General features: G+C 41.7%; 1 protein-coding gene and 1 pseudogene across 1 annotated transcript in view; one reads left to right on the top strand and one right to left on the bottom strand.

Moving 5' to 3' along the window:
• The window catches only part of CWH43 (cell wall biogenesis 43 C-terminal homolog), a 60,599-nt gene that overhangs the window by 11,617 nt on the left and 33,479 nt on the right, over positions 1–15,503 (top strand). The window contains exons 6-8 of the mRNA XM_072749030.1: positions 3,066–3,154; positions 7,877–8,134; positions 10,944–11,066. Of these exons, the coding sequence (XP_072605131.1) occupies positions 3,066–3,154; positions 7,877–8,134; positions 10,944–11,066 (470 nt within the window). The remainder of the gene's footprint in view (positions 1–3,065; positions 3,155–7,876; positions 8,135–10,943; positions 11,067–15,503) is intronic.
• On the bottom strand, positions 841–1,291 carry LOC112933371 (ORM1-like protein 2 pseudogene; annotated as a pseudogene).

The raw sequence follows: 15,503 nt of genomic DNA, 5'->3' as shown, positions 1-15,503 counted from the left end.
TATATCCTTATTATTAATCCGTGTCACAGTTTTCTTATTTTGCAGTTATTTTAGGTCTTTCTTCCTTTCGAGACACTAAGCTCCTTGAGGTTAGGGAATGGGAAAAAGAACTACTATTTATGACTTCCTCTGGGTCAGGTGCTTGAGCTAGTATGTTATCTCCCTCAGAGTCTGTATCTCTGCTCCCGGATGCCTTAGCATCTTTGGGGGAAAGGGAGAAAAGGAAGAAAGGAAGAGAAGGGAAGGGAAGGAGTTTATTCTCATGGGTTAAAGCTTTGTTTCCAAAGTTCCCTATGAAAACAGGCTCAGTTGTATGGAAGAGCGGAAGGAGAACTGGGCGAGGGCTCCAAGACCAGGCTTACAGGCTGAGGTCCTGGTTAGCCAACAGCAAGTCATCATTCAACTGTGGACCAGTCCCACTGTGTCCCTGGCCTTGTGTTCCCCACCTGTAAAATTAGGTGTTTTGTTTTGTTTTTTTTTTTAAAAAAAGTATCTTTATTATAAGGAAAATACACAGCAAAACAGAGCTGGAAAGTGGTGTGGGTAGAAGATCTAGAAAAACTTAATCACAAAACAAGCTGCTCAGTTACCAAACAAGCTGTTTAAACATAGCTTCCTGCTGTGAGGGAGCGTGATTTAGCCCTTATCTTTCCCACCTTGCCTGATTCAAAAAAGTCTGCTCTTAGGGCTGGGCCCCGAGAGCCCCATTTTCCAATCTGTTCTCTTCCTGGAGCTTGGGAAAGGTGATATAGTTCTCAGGCTTTCAAGATACAGAAGACAATACGGAGAAGGAAAGGATGTTCTAACCCTTTGGTCCAGTGTTATCCCCAGCCCTGTCCCTCAGTATTTGTTGATGCCAAAGAGACGAACCCCATGGAATTGGGGTAACTTAGGCAGCAGTACACTAGGCAATGAGGCTGTGTTGCTGAGGAAGTGAGCAGCATCGTACTTGGTGTAGAAGCTGGCCAGGAGGTAGAGTACAATAGGAGAGACGCTGAGGAATTTGCGGGAAGAGGTAAATTGGAGCCTGAGTCCATCCATTCCCAGTGTGTCAGTAGCCGAGCCTTTCTTTGGTCCGGGGTCTCAAAGGGTGTCCCTATCACCGTATGTAAGAAGACATACGTAGCCAAGTTATGGATGACGTTGGTCAGGGTCCAGACAACAGGTCCGCTGAAGAAGGGGGAACCACATGCAGCAGTCCTACCAAGATGATGTAGGCCAGCCAGATGCCCCGGCTATTCATCACTCTAGTGTTGGGGTTTACTTCGCTGTGTGCCACCCCCACATTCATCCTGCGGGCTTCACAAGCCAGTCCGACTCCGAGGTATTTTGTTTTTTAAGACATTTTATAATCCTGTCTGTTGGAGTGAGACACTGAAGATGGAGATGCATCTCAGGAGACCAGCATTTCCCAGGTCGTGTTCTGTGGAACACTGGTGTCTTGAGGTGCTAACAGCCAATAAAATTAGTGTTTCTCAGAACCCTGTTTAAGAAATGTTGCCTTAGACCATCACCAGCCATGACCATTGTAGTGGGACTTGTTTCCTAAAATTCATTAGGTTCCACCTAAGGGAATGGGTCCTGGGTAAGTGTTGATGGTGCAAAGAGGTGGGAGACAGGAGGAGGGTGAGGGAGAGGCCCAGAGCGTGCTGAGCGGACTTCGGGTAGTGGAAGGATCAGTGCAGATGGTAGACCCTGGGAGAATGAGGGAGCGAGACAAACTGTGTCTTAGTGGCATTTCCGGCTTCCCATCAGCCCCTCCGAGTGCTCCCGACCTTGGTGCTCTCACTCATCGTCGTGCTTTCCACCTTCTGATATATCCTGCATTATTTGTTGTGTTTATTGCCTGTTCCTCCCTCACTGCATGTGAGCCCTACAGAGGAAAGGGGTCTTCTTCTTAGGATGTATCCCAAGCCCCTAGAACATAGCCTGACACATAGCAGGTCGTCTTAAGCCTTTGTCATTGAGTTGGGGATAGAAAAGAGATCATCCATGTCCTTCATGGCCTTTTTTCACATCTGATCTTCTGTAGACTCAGGATGATCCTTAACTTTGGAGGTGGGGGTAGGCAGGGTAGTGACTGAGAGCCTCACTCCTTAGCCTGAGGGCCTTCATTGGGTTCTCAGTCCAACTGGGGCTACTGTGTATGACCTCAGGAAGGTTACTTAAGTGCTCTTTGCCCCAGCATCTACCTCTACATTTATGTTAGCGATTTGTAAGGATTAAATGAGCTAAATATATGTAAAAGTCTGAAAAAAAAGGCACCCAGGAGGTAGTAAGTGCTGTGTTTTCCAGCTTAACTTACATCATAGCTATTTAATTGAGCGCCATGGTGGAGCTGCTATTGCTTCTGGATTTTCCCCTAAAGATGAGTTACAACCTTTTCTTTCTCCTTTGCCAAAGTAGCAGAAGAATGAAATAGTTTGTGGTTGTTTTCAAACGCACACAACTATCAGTTAGTTATGGGGTTGACCGCAGTCCGAGAAAGGCCTGGACTGTATTGAGGCAGACAAAAGAAAGAAAAGAGGCAGACTACTTGGAAACGATGCCCAATGACTTTTTCTCTTTGTCTTCGAGAGAGTCCTTTAAAATGTCACACGGCCCGGGTGCCTGGGTGGCTCAGTCAGGTCAAGCATCATACTCTGGGTTGTGGCTCTGGTCATGACCTCAGGCCCCAAGCTGAGCGCAGAGTCTGCTTGTCTCTCTCCCTCTCCCTCTGTTCCTCCCCCTGCTCTCACCACACACACTCTCTCTCAATAAATAAAACCTTCAAAAACAAGATGTCACATGGCCAATATAGAGTCTGATTTAAAACTCAGTTGCTGTGTTTTACGTTGACCATGAAAGATGGAAGATGCTTATTTCAATTCTGAGCTATGACTTCCCTGTTCTGAGTGGATTTAATACTGGTTTTCAGTGGGATCCCATGACCTCAGTTGGTTTTTTTTCCCACCCTCATATTATGTCTTGGACAGACTAGAGGTAGGAGATATATTTCCGTTTTATATCTGGGACCTGAAATGTTAATGGCGGCCGATGCCCTACAGCGTGTCGTTTTCTTACAGAGGTGCAGTTCTGCTGGGCCTGGCAAGTGGACTGATGCTCTCAACGTGCCCATGGTTTCCCAGTTCCGGTTTAATCTGGTGGGTTACAGGTACGTGGAACCTGCCTGGAGATGCGCCCGGCATTCCGCTCTGCTTGACAGTTTACTCGCGTGCGCGCCCAGAGTGGAAGTGGAGGCCAAGGCGGCCATACTGGTCTGTCACCATGGGTTCCAGGGCCTGCAGGCTCCAGGTTCCTGTGTCCCCCTGCTTCATTGCCTCTCTCCCCCTGGAGCTACGTACTGCTACCTCGTCTCCCGAATGAGGCATGTGTGTCAGTAACGGTTTTCCCCCGGGTCTGAAGAGGTGGAGGACAGCCATCACCACGTTGCCAGACCTCTCATCCTCCCCCAGATTCTGTGCTTCCCTGGTTTTCAGGGTCGTCCTCCTTGGTTCCTCACGCCCTGACCCAGCTTTGGGATCCACGTTTGCTTCTTCAAAGGTTTTGACCCTCTCCTCCCAGGCACACCCGTCAGGATTACACAGTATTGAGGGAGGCCACCTTTGTTTTAGGAGCAACTACTTATTTTTATGGCCATGACTGTTTTATTACTCTGACTGAATTATGCCCCTCTTCTCCCTTCTCCTTAAAAGGCAGAAATGATCAGAGTCGGTTTTAGTGTCAAAGACAAAACTCCCCACTCTGCGAAACCGTGTGTTGGGTTTCTGGGAGGAGAGATGCCCTTATATGTATTCATTAGCCAGGTGATTCAGAGCGTTGCCCTGGATGCCCCGTGTGGGTTCGAGCCTGGGTAGTGGACCACGTGGGCTGACTAGCGTGATAAGTAAACTTCCTTGCACCCCGGGTACCATCACTCTTGCGTGGAGACATACGTGTAACCCAAACAGATGGTTCAATTACCGAGCTGAGCCAGGAGCCACGTGAGCAAACCTCTGCAGTCGCGTTGAGCTGTTTTTGCTGGCATGTGTATTTTCTGGTAGGCCTTCTATTTGGAGTTTTTGGAAGATTGTATGAGTTTGAATATAGAGGTAACCCTTCTTCTCGTCTGAGAGATGCCTCATGAGATTCCTCAAGACAAGGGCCAGAGGCTTTAGTCAATGCCAGATTGGCAGGGAGCCTAACAGCTTCTCAATCTGTACGCAGTTGTGGGAAGGGACGTGAAGCACATTGGAAGTCGGTTCAGCATGTGTTTCACACCTTTTCTCATGGAACATAAGCAACGTGCTTCCTTGGGCAGGTATTTGGCAGCTTCGCTTTAAACATAGGAAAACTGAGGTCCCCAGAAACATAAGTTGTTAAGGGACAGAAAAACTGGGAACCTAGAGTGTTATACTGCTACTTATTTCCCTGGGTAAGTAGAGTCACAACTAATCTAATTTTGCTGTCTGTCTGAAGTATTATTATTATAGATCTTATTAAAGATCTTATTCATTCATTCATGAGAGACACACACACAGAGAGAGAGAGAGAGAGAGAGAGAGAGAGAGAGGCAGAGACATGGGCAGAGGGAGAAGCAGGCTCCATGCAGGGAGCCCGACATGGGACTCAATCCCAGGTCTCCAGGATCACGCCCTGGGCTGAAGACGGTGCTAAGCTGCTGAGCCACCCGGGCTGCCCTCTCTGAAGTATTAGATAGTAGTTTTTTTGTTTTTGTTTTTTGTTTTTTGTTTTTTTGTTTTTTTTTTTTAGATAGTAGTTTAAAAAGGCCCCAGGGGCAAGCTCTTGGCAGTAGAGAGGAAAGTGAGACCACAGTTCTTCAGCCGCAGCTCTGTCTCTGCTCACCTGCTCACCTAAAATAAGTTGGAGCTCACACTTCGTTACCTAGAAATGGTGCCCCCATTTCACTGTGACCCATCCTTGGAAACCACCTCATAAAGCAGAGTGTAGAAAAATAAATCACATGTTTTTCATTGTAGTTAAAATTTGCAATCCCAGTGGGTCTCGGCACAAAATAAGTCATGACAATGACCGATAGAATTTTACTTTACAAATGCAAAGATACAGGAGCTTTAAATCTTGGTGGCAATTAGATTATTAAAATCAAGTAATTCTTAAAGGAAAAAACAGGCGGACCAAATGCACTGATCGGACCCCAGCGTACGTACAGTGATCCTATGATTTTATGGTTGGAAAAATGTGATCTGGGATCCCTGGGTGGCGCAGCGGTTTGGCGCCTGCCTTTGGCCCAGGGCGCGATCCTGGAGACCCGGGATTGAATCCCACGTCAGGCTCCCGGCTCATGGAGCCTGCTTCTCCCTCTGCCTGTGTCTCTGCCTCTCTCTCTCTCTCTGTGACTATCATAAATAAATAAAAATTAAAAAAAAAAATTTAAAATTCCTTTAAAAAAAAAAAAAAGAAAAATGTGATCTGTTGAAAACTAGCATGTTAGTTATTATCAATATTATTGGAATATGCAGTCTGGTGTCTTAGGAGTAAAGATTTGGAGGAGGTTACTTGGAAGGACTCAGTCTTACACACAAAACAGCTAAGATATGCAGTGAAGTGAAAAAGGCAAAGTGACTGACACTGTGTGTCATATGCCACCATTTGTATGAAAAAGGGACGGAAATGTTTTTTTTCTATGCACGAGACCTTCTCTGGAAGAGTGTGGAAGACAGTGCTGACATTGCCTTCCCCAAGGGGAACTAGTGGGTGATGGGTCAGATGGACTCCTTTTTACCTTTTTGAGTCTTGGATTTTGAATTTAAAAATATATAGCCCATTTAAAAATAGAAATTAAAAATAAAAGCAGTAACAGTCAAGGGCATTTGAAAAGATGTTTTCTTTCCTTCCAGATAATTCTGCATAGTAAAGACAAAAGCAACAAAGTCATTCTGTAGAATATCAATTCAGGACTCATTCTTTTTTTTCTTTTTTAAGCCTTTGTAGGCTGGTAAACAGGAAAAATTCACTCACGCTGATAATCAGGAAAGTAAAACTCAAAATGTGATACCGTTTTCATCATTAACTTGGTAAAGATTTTTAGAAAAATAATTTTGGCAAGGTTCAAAAGGTGAGACTTTTGGCAAGGTTTCTGGAGGAAATGAAGATTGGTATGACCTCTCACAAAAGCAGTTGACCATTAAGTAATGACTCTTTAAAATGCTTTTATCTCTTGACATGGTACTTGTACTTTTAATACTCTTTTTAAAGGATTATTTTAAGGAAATGATCAAAGATGTAGTAAGAGATTAGTTGACAAAGAAAGACGTTCCTCATAGTGTTGGAAGCTTCATAAATGGCCAATAGTAGGAAAATGGTGGCTTATCTTGTGGTGTACTTATCTATAATGTAGTATATATACATAAAAATGACTTAGAAAAAAACAATATTATGAGAAAATGTTCTTGATATAAAAAGAAAAATATGATCCCCAATATGTGATATGATTCCATTAGTGTAAACATACTTTTCTATATCCATAGAACAAGACTAAAGGGAAAAATCCATATGAGTATTGGCTGTGATTGGCTCTATCTTAGGTGATCCTTAACTGCTTTACAGTTTTACAGTATTTTTAGTATTTATTTTTAGTATTTACAGTATTTACAGTATTTTTAGTTCTTAAAAATACATTTTAAAAAATTTTAAAAAAATTCGCTGAGATTCTGCAGCGAACAGTCATTACCCTCGTTGATTTCAAAAGGAAATGATTTTTTCATTATTAAAATAACCATTGTCGGATCTAAGTATTATAGGGTCTGACTGTTGAGTTACACTCTGGTTGTCGAGGGTTCTGGAATCTGGTTCTTGTGTTCACCTGCATGATGTTCTCTTTGAACTGGGGGCGGGGAGGGATAGACAGTCCCAGGGCTTTGCCCTGTGGTGGTACAAGTGGAGCTCGTTGACGGATGAGCACCAGGGAGCACTGGCTGGAGCCACATCCTGCTCCCCCCTAGTTTTCTGGAGCCCTTGCCCTAGCAGTGAGGAGCCTGCTGGAGACCTCCTTGGAGGGTAGGTCACAATTATACAACATGCATTGAACTGTCTGTAAAATGTCACATTCTCTGGAAAGGTGTTACACTGATGGCTCGGAACTGGGGTGCTGTAGACCCTGATGTGCTGTCTCAGAACTGATTTCACAGGAATTGGGAGAAATGTTACGCTCTCGGGTTTGGCTGAGCAAACAAGCAGACACTTACTAGTGCGTGCTGTGAACCGGGCCCACCAGGCTGTGGGGTCATGAATGAACAGCCTGCAGAATGGCTAAAGCAGTGAGTCCACCCATCCTGTCTCAGTCGCGTCTTCTTTTGGGGATGTGTGCTTGGGAAAGCCCACTTACCTATTGTAGGCCAAGGGGCGGCTTTTAGGACATTCTTTAATGAAAGACCTTCCTAGAAACCACACTGACTTGACACGTTTCCTAACGCCTGGATCTGGCTGGTCAAACTAAACAGACATATATTTTTTGGTATTACAGATCATTGCACGTTTTTTCAGGTTGGTTGTTTTTTTTGTTTTGTTTTGTTTTGTTTTGTTTTGTTTTGCTATTAGGATCTTAACATAAATAACCTAAAAATGCCTTTGTCTCTCTCCCTCTGCCCTTCCTGAAGAAATAGCTTTGGGCTGAGATTTACTAGGCTCACCTTCTGCCTCCAGTTGTGCATGTAACTAGCTGCGTGACCTTGAGCAAATCACGTTAACCACGCTGGACCTCAGTTTCTCATCAGTCTGGAGATTGGACTAGCCCTCGAGGTCCCTTCTGGCTCTGAACGGCTATAAATTGGTCATCTTATGAGCTTATTATTTCTTTTATTGTAGAAAATGGAAGAGACCATTCTGCTCTTTTTCTTTCTCTCTCTGTCATGAACAGGAGCAGCTTCAGCCGCAGGCCTCCTGTACCTGCCCACGTGGGCAGCTGCTGTTTCTGGCTGTGTCCTCGCCCTCTTCACAGCATCCATGTGGCCTCAAGTGCTTGCACATCTTATTAGCTCAGGGTCAGGCCCTGGGAAAGCCATGACCATTGCCATGATATTTTATCTTTTAGAGATATTTTTCTGTGCATGGTGCACGGCTTTTAAATTTGTCCCAGGAGGTGTCTATGCTAGAGAAAGATCTGATGTGCTTTTGGGTGAGTATATTTGAAAGGTATGGATTAAAGTAACTGCTTGAAAACACCCTTCAGGCTGACTAGGATTTAGCACTTTACATGACTGGTGGAGATAAATAGGATGATCTTTCCTGTTTTATTAAAATAGACTGTCTTGGGACACCTGGGTCGCTCGATGGGTTAAGCATCTGCCTTCAGCTCAGGTCATGATCCTGGAGTCCCAGGATATAGCCCCAAACTGGGGTCCCTGCTCCACAGGGAGTCTGCTTTTCCCTCTGCCCTTCACCTCTCTTGTGCTCTCTTTTGCTCTCTCAAATAAATAAATAAAATCTTAAAAAAAAATACTCTCTTGATAAAAAAAAAACTGGAGGAATGTCTAAATGACTACTTAAAAGATTTCTTAATTCATCAGTGAGTTTCATTAATATTTATTACTGCAAAGGCCTCTTAAGTAAATTAATTACAGGGAAAAAAACCCCAAGTTTAATTCATAGTAGAGTATAAAGAAGTGCTGGGTACTGTTGTGTTACAGTATATGTTAGGAAAAGGCATGATCGTGGTGGTGCTCATGTTACTACTTTAGTATTGACTCATGAATATATAAGGGAAATTGTGATTTTTTTTTTTTTTGGTTTCCCCAAATCTTATCTATGATTTTTATTTACTGTATGTTTGCCAATAAAATAATTTTACATCTCTGAATCTTAGTCTAAATGGTAAATTCCCAAATCAGAGAATATTTTTTTCCGATTTCTGTGATTATAAACTATCTAGCAAAATGAAAATTTCATACACTTTAGCTAAGTTTAATATTTCAAAAATTGCCTTCTGGCCATGATGAAATTACCGATGTATACAGGCATACACAAATCAGATGTCGCCTGTCATTTTAGTTTAAGCAAAGCATATCAAACGCTTGTAGGATAAAAATTATGAAAAATTGAGGAGACAAAACATGTCAGTAGGGGATTCAGTCCTTGTTTGTTCAGAGATGCATTTTCCCATTTGTTCATGTATTCATTAAAAAAATGTTGGGCACCTGTATGTGCCAGGCACCATGCCAGGTGCTAGAGATTTAAGAGACATAGTCCATGCCCATCTGGAGCTTCTGTGTAGTGAAGGTACCAGCATGCGGAACGTTAGATACGTACGGAATTACAGCTGGGGTGAGTTGTGCACAGGAGTCTGGGCTTCCACCTGTAGTTCCCCCTTGGGCCTTTGGTATTTTTTCCAACAACTGTACCTTTTCACATAAACTTTTCTACTCCCTGAGCTAGACATCTGGCAGCAAATGCTGATTTGGAAGCTATATTTTTTAAATTATATGAAATATTTAAAAACAACTGAAGATTTACTATTTTTGGTAAACTCTCGTGCTCTCATCCATGTGGACACATATATTGCTCCATTTCCCTTTTTTAATTAATTAATTAATTAATTTTTTGCATTTCCTTTTTTTAAAAGATGTATTTATTTGACATAGAGAGAAAGCACAAGCAGGGGCAGGGGCAGAGGGAGAGAGAGAAGCAGATTCTCCGTGGAGCCGGGAGCCCGACTGGGGCTGGATCCCAGGACCCCGGGATCATGACCTGAGCAGAAGGCAGACAGACGCTCAACCGACTGAGCCACCCAGGCGTCCTGTTGCTGCATTTCCTCTGCAATAATCTTGGCTTTGCAAACTTTGTATTTCTTCTGGTTTCTTTCAGGTGTGTGTACTCTGCCCTGCTCTATCTTCTTGGCCAATGCCCTGCTTTTTTCTTACCCCAGCTTGCTTAGCGGTCTGCCATGTGGAGAAAGCGCACAACAGTAAGAGCCATTCTAAGCATGAGTTTATTTCTTCAGAATGTCATGAATGGTGTGTTTTGAGTTCTCTCTCACTACTCATGGGGCTGCTGAAACCACTTGGTTACAGTTGCATACAAGAAAGCATTTTTTTTTTTTTTTAGTAAGAGGGACCATTGATAAGACCACAAAAATGAAGGCACGTTGGTAATGTTCAGCATAGCTTTTGATACAGTTGAAGAGAATCTGTGTTAAATCAGAAACTAGTAATGAATCTATTGTCAAGTTTACTCCTGCTATTTCCTGAAAATTGCATAGATTTTTTGTTTTGTTTTGTTTTGTTTTGTTTTGCTAGCCTTCCACCTAAGCTTAACTTCTACTTAATATCTCCCAATTTACACATAGGTCAGCCATACCTCTGTTTCCATTCTCATTGTATAGGACTTGAGAAGTATGTAAACCTTACATATAAGTTCCGTTGTAATGCATAGAACAGAGCTCAACTTCTCTGGCCGGCCTTATTGGCACAGTGTGAGTCCTGGCATGAGTCCTCCATGAGGACCCCCATCCCGGGCCAGAATTGCTGCCCCTAACATGGTTGGATTATGAATCTACATATATCCTCCTTTTATGCTCCACAACCTGGTGCATCTGAGGTCTTTTTTGGTGCAGAAAACTCAGTCCCTACAGCAAGCAGTTCCTTTCTTTCTTTTGTGCTCCACCCTCCTCTGCACAATCAACAGCAAAGTAGTCTATTACCAACCTAACAATGAGGAAACACTCAGGAAATTAAAAGACATTTCCCATCCAGGAAAGGCTGGAGTCTTGTCATTTAAAGTAGGGTTCCTAGGACCCTAGCGGATTTCTAAGGATCAATCCCAATTATCAGAAGCGCAACTAGAGTAATTGCTTAGGTACTGAGATAAATGAACTCAATAACTGAATTTTCAGGGTATGGCCATTGACATGAAATTTAGGCTCCTGGAATTTACCATTGGGAGGATTTGTGGATTAAAATGTAATATGTTCTTGCTTTCTCTTTTAACAGGGGCAGTGATGCTAATTATTGGACTGAATATGCTCTATAGTCCTAAGAAAAGCCTTGACTTTCTTCAAACAAAAAATAGTCCTAAAGTGCTTTTCAGAAAGAGTGAAAAATACATGAAACTTTGTAAGTTTTGCTTTCTTTTTTTTTAAAGCACCTAACTATCATAAAATTTCAAACATATATGAAATTAAAAAGTATAATGAAACCCTGGCGTACCCTTCACTCAGTTCCAACAATTTTTAACATTTTTGCCGGTGTTGTTAACAACTGTCTTCCTTACTCATTTTGGTGAAATACTTTGAAGCAAATCTCTGACAGCCTGTCATTTCAGCCACAACTTCTCGATTAATAGTCTTGTTTCACTTCTCATGTAAAAAAGATTATTTAACAGGAAGAGTTTCCAAAATCATTTGTTCTTATTAGAACCATTTCTATTTCAGATTATTTATTTCTTGTTCTCCTTTTTGGGGAGCTTAAATACACTACCATTTGGGATATTGATGAGCTAGAAACTCAGACATGAAGTTAGTTTACTATTCAATCTGATTAATTTCAAATGAACTAGATTAAATAAAAATGTTTATTGAACTGATAACACTCGCAGGTAGTGTATTAGGTGCAGTGCACAGCATTATGTAACTACACAGCATTATGTAGGAAACAAAGATAGCCCCCACCCTCAGTAACTTGGTATTTTTATAAAGGAGATAAAATATTTGGGGCGCCTGGGTGGCTCAGTGCTTGAGCATCTAGATGGCTTCTGCTCAGCTTGTGATCCCGGGGTCCTAGGATCGAGTCCCGCATCTGTCTCCCTGCAGGGAGCCTGCTTCTCCCTCTGCCTGTGTCTCTGCCTCTCTCTCTCTGAGTCTCTCATGAGTAAATAAATTTTTTTAAAAATCCTAAAATTTATTTTTAAAAGAAGATAAAATACTATAGTATAAAGAGATAGAAAACAATTAAACTAAATAAAATCGTGATCTTTTTCTAAAAGAGATGCCACAAAGCAGTAAGACCATTATGTAAACACCTTCACATATGTTCCATCATAACTTGAAAATATTATATTACAATTTAGGGGACATTTTTTAAATGTAGAGCTTTGTTTTCTGTGTTCTTATTTTTTTTAGGTGTGTCTCTTGAAACTAAGACCTGGTAGGTTTTTTGATCCTGACAATCTCTGTCTTTATAGTTGCTGTTGTGATTTGTAGCGGTCGTAGAATTAAAGTAGAATTAGTAACTAAATTAGTAGAATTAGTAGAATTAAGAACTAAGATTCTTTAGTTCATTCATCAGAACCATTGGGAACCATTTATTTACAAAGTTGTTTAGACAGTTCTGTGGAATTTTTTATAACAATTTTTTAGAGCCATTTTTGGTTTGAGCAGAAAATAGAGATTCCCTATATACCCTCTGACCCCACGTACACACAGGCTCCCTCAATATCAGTACCCCCCCACCCGAGTTTATGATCACACTTATTATTAATATTAGTTTTTGAAGATTTCTTTCCTTATTTAGAGCATGAGTGGGAGGGGCAGAGGGAGAGAGGGGGAGAGAGGGAATCTCAAGCAGACTCCATACCCAGGGTGGAGGTCGACACAGGGCTTGATCTCACACCCCTGAGATCATGACAACTTGAGCTGAAATCAAGAGTTGGACGCTTAACCGGCTGTGCCACTCAGGAGCCCCTATTATTACATTTGTTATGACTGAGGAATGTACGCTGACACATCCTTGGCACCCGAAGTCCACGGTTTACGTTAGGGGTTGCCCTTGGTGCTTGGCGTGCTGTGGGTTCTGTATGTACGTGATGCTCTGTATCCATCATTAGAGTGTCACACGGAGTAATCCTCTGTCTTCCACCTCTTCACCCTTCCCTGCCTCCACCAATGACAGCCACTGTCTTTGTCATTTAGAAAAATGAGTAGATTTTGGTTTTTAGAGCAGTTTTAGATTTACAGATCAGTTGAGCCCCAAGTATGGCCTTCCTGTTTGCCTACCCCCTTGTACCCCACCTGCTCCTCCACAGGGACAGCAAAGCTGCCCACAGTTTCCACCACTATTGACATCATGCATTACTGCGGTACGTTTGTTAAAACCGATGAGCCCGTGTTGGGACATTATTATTAAGTCAAGTCTGTGGTTTACATCACAGTTCACTCTTTTTGTGGTATGTCCTGTGGGTTTTGACAAATGTGTAATGACAGCCATCCACCATTATGGTATCACACAGAATCATTGTGCTACCTTAAGCATCCTCTGTGCTCCACCTATTTATCCTTCCATCCTCCCTCTAAACCCTGGCAACCAGGGACGCCTGGGGGGCTCAGTTGTTGAGCATCTGCCTTTGGCTCAGGGTGTGATCCCAGGGTCCTGGGATCAAGTCCCGCATCAGAATCCCTGCAGGGAGCCTGCTTCTCCCTCTGCCTGTGTCTCTGTCTCTGTCTCTCGTGAAAAATAAATAAAATCTAAAAAAGAGAAAAATAAGAAAAATAAATAAAATCTTAAAAAGAAAAAAACCAGCATCCTTGGCAACCATTGATCTTTTTAGTCTCCATCATTTTGCCTGTTCTAGACTGTCCATCTTGTCTTTCAGCTTGAAAATATAATCTAGTTTTGTTGTGATTTCTCATGCATTATTATCTCTTTCTGTCATCTTACTTTACTTTTGCTTTTTCAACTTTTCTGAGCTATATTTATCCCTCTAATTCTTCTTGTTTGCTTTTGCATTGATTGGGTTATCTTTTTCTTTTTTTTTTCCTCATCCCCTCCTTTCTGTTCTGCTCTCTAGTTTGGAAATTATACCTTCAATTTCGATTCTCTTCGTAATTGGGTTTTGTTTTGTTTTCCTTCTCAGCACATTAAAGCTGGCGTTCTGTTATCTGACTTCAGTTCTTGCTGAAGAAGAAGCAACTTTACAGTTGCAAAGATAGCTGTCAGTGTAATAATCCTGCTCTATTGGAGATCATCTGCCTTTTTTTCTCTGGCAGCTCTTACGATTTCTCTTTGTTTTGGTGTCCTGGAGTTTCAGTGTGATATATACGCATATGATTCCCCCCTCTCCCTCATCGTCCCCCCAGCTTGCTTGTTGGTGTTTGGGCATTCTGAATCTGAAGTGTCATGTCTTTTTTCACTTCTGGAAAATTCTCAGTTTTATTTCTGCAAATATTGTCTCTTTTCCATTCTTTCTCTTCTTTCTTTCTGACTCCACTTAGATTGTGTTGGATCTTCCTATTATCATCTCCATGTCCCTTAACCTCTTTCATAGTATCTACCTTCGATTTTAAACTGTCCCTTGCACTAATTCTCCATTTGGCTTTGTCTACTGCTACCTGTCTTGCCCACTGAGTTTTTAATTTCAATTATCATATAATTTTATTTCTAGAAGTCTATTTTATTTCTTCACAGATTTTCCCAATCATCAATCTCCTATTCCTTAGTCACCCTGTTGCATACCCTCCTTTATTTTTTGACCCATGCTTAATAAGCATACTTATTTTCTATTATGATTCTAAAAGTTCCAATATTTGAAGTAGTTGTGAGTTTGACTTTACAGGCTTTTCTTTCTTGCTGGTTTCTGCTCATGGAGAGTTATTTTCTTGTGTATTATTTCTTGTATATATTTATGATTTATTTTTACTTTAAGCTCATGGTCCTTGGAACATTTTCAGGGAAGATTCCTTGAAACCTGAGTTGCAAGGATCAGTTATGCATACATGTCACACATGAAAATTAACCCAGGAATTAGACGTTTCTCCTTTGCACAAAATCTTGGCTAATAGATTTAATAATTTCATAAAATTATTTTTTTTTCAAGTGTAATTAACATATAGTGTTATACTAGTTTCAGGTGCACAATATGATGATTCAACAACTCTATCCATTACATAGTGCTCAACACAAGAGTGTTCTTTTTTTTTTTAAGATTTTATTTATTTATTTATTTATTTGACAGAGAGAGCACAAGCAGGGGGAGTGGCAGGCAGAGGGAGAGGGAGCCTGATGTGAGGCTTGATCCCAGTGCCCTGAGATCATGACCTGAGCCAAAGGCAGATACTTCACCCACTGAGCCACCGAGGCACCCCAACACAAGAGTATTCTTAATCCCCATCACCTATATTACCCATCCCCTGACCCATCTCCTCTCTGGTAACCATCAGTTTGTTCTCTATAGTTAAGAGTTAGTTTTTTAATCTCTTTTTTCTTTGTTCATTTGTTAAATTCTACCTGAGTGAAATCCTATGGTATTTGTCTTTCTCTGACTTATTTCACTTAGCATAATACCCTCTATATCCATCCATGTTGTTGCAAATGACAAGACTTCATTCTTTTTTATGGCTGAGTAATATTCCATCGTATACACACACCCCACATCTTCAGTATCCATTCATTTACACAAGCTGGTGCAGCCACTATGGAAAACAGTATGGAGGTTCTTCAAAAAATTAAAAATAGAACTACCACGTGATCTGGTAATTTTTCTTCTGGATGTTGACCCAAAGAAAATGAGAATATGAATCTGAAAAGATCTATGCACCACTAGGCTTATTGCAGTGTTAT

The sequence above is a fragment of the Vulpes vulpes genome, chromosome 2 (assembly GCF_048418805.1).
Source record: "Vulpes vulpes isolate BD-2025 chromosome 2, VulVul3, whole genome shotgun sequence".
In the NCBI taxonomy this organism is placed as follows: domain Eukaryota; kingdom Metazoa; phylum Chordata; class Mammalia; order Carnivora; family Canidae; genus Vulpes; species Vulpes vulpes.
Note: the sequence above shows the minus strand (reverse complement) of the source record. Positions and strands in the feature narration are given on the sequence as shown.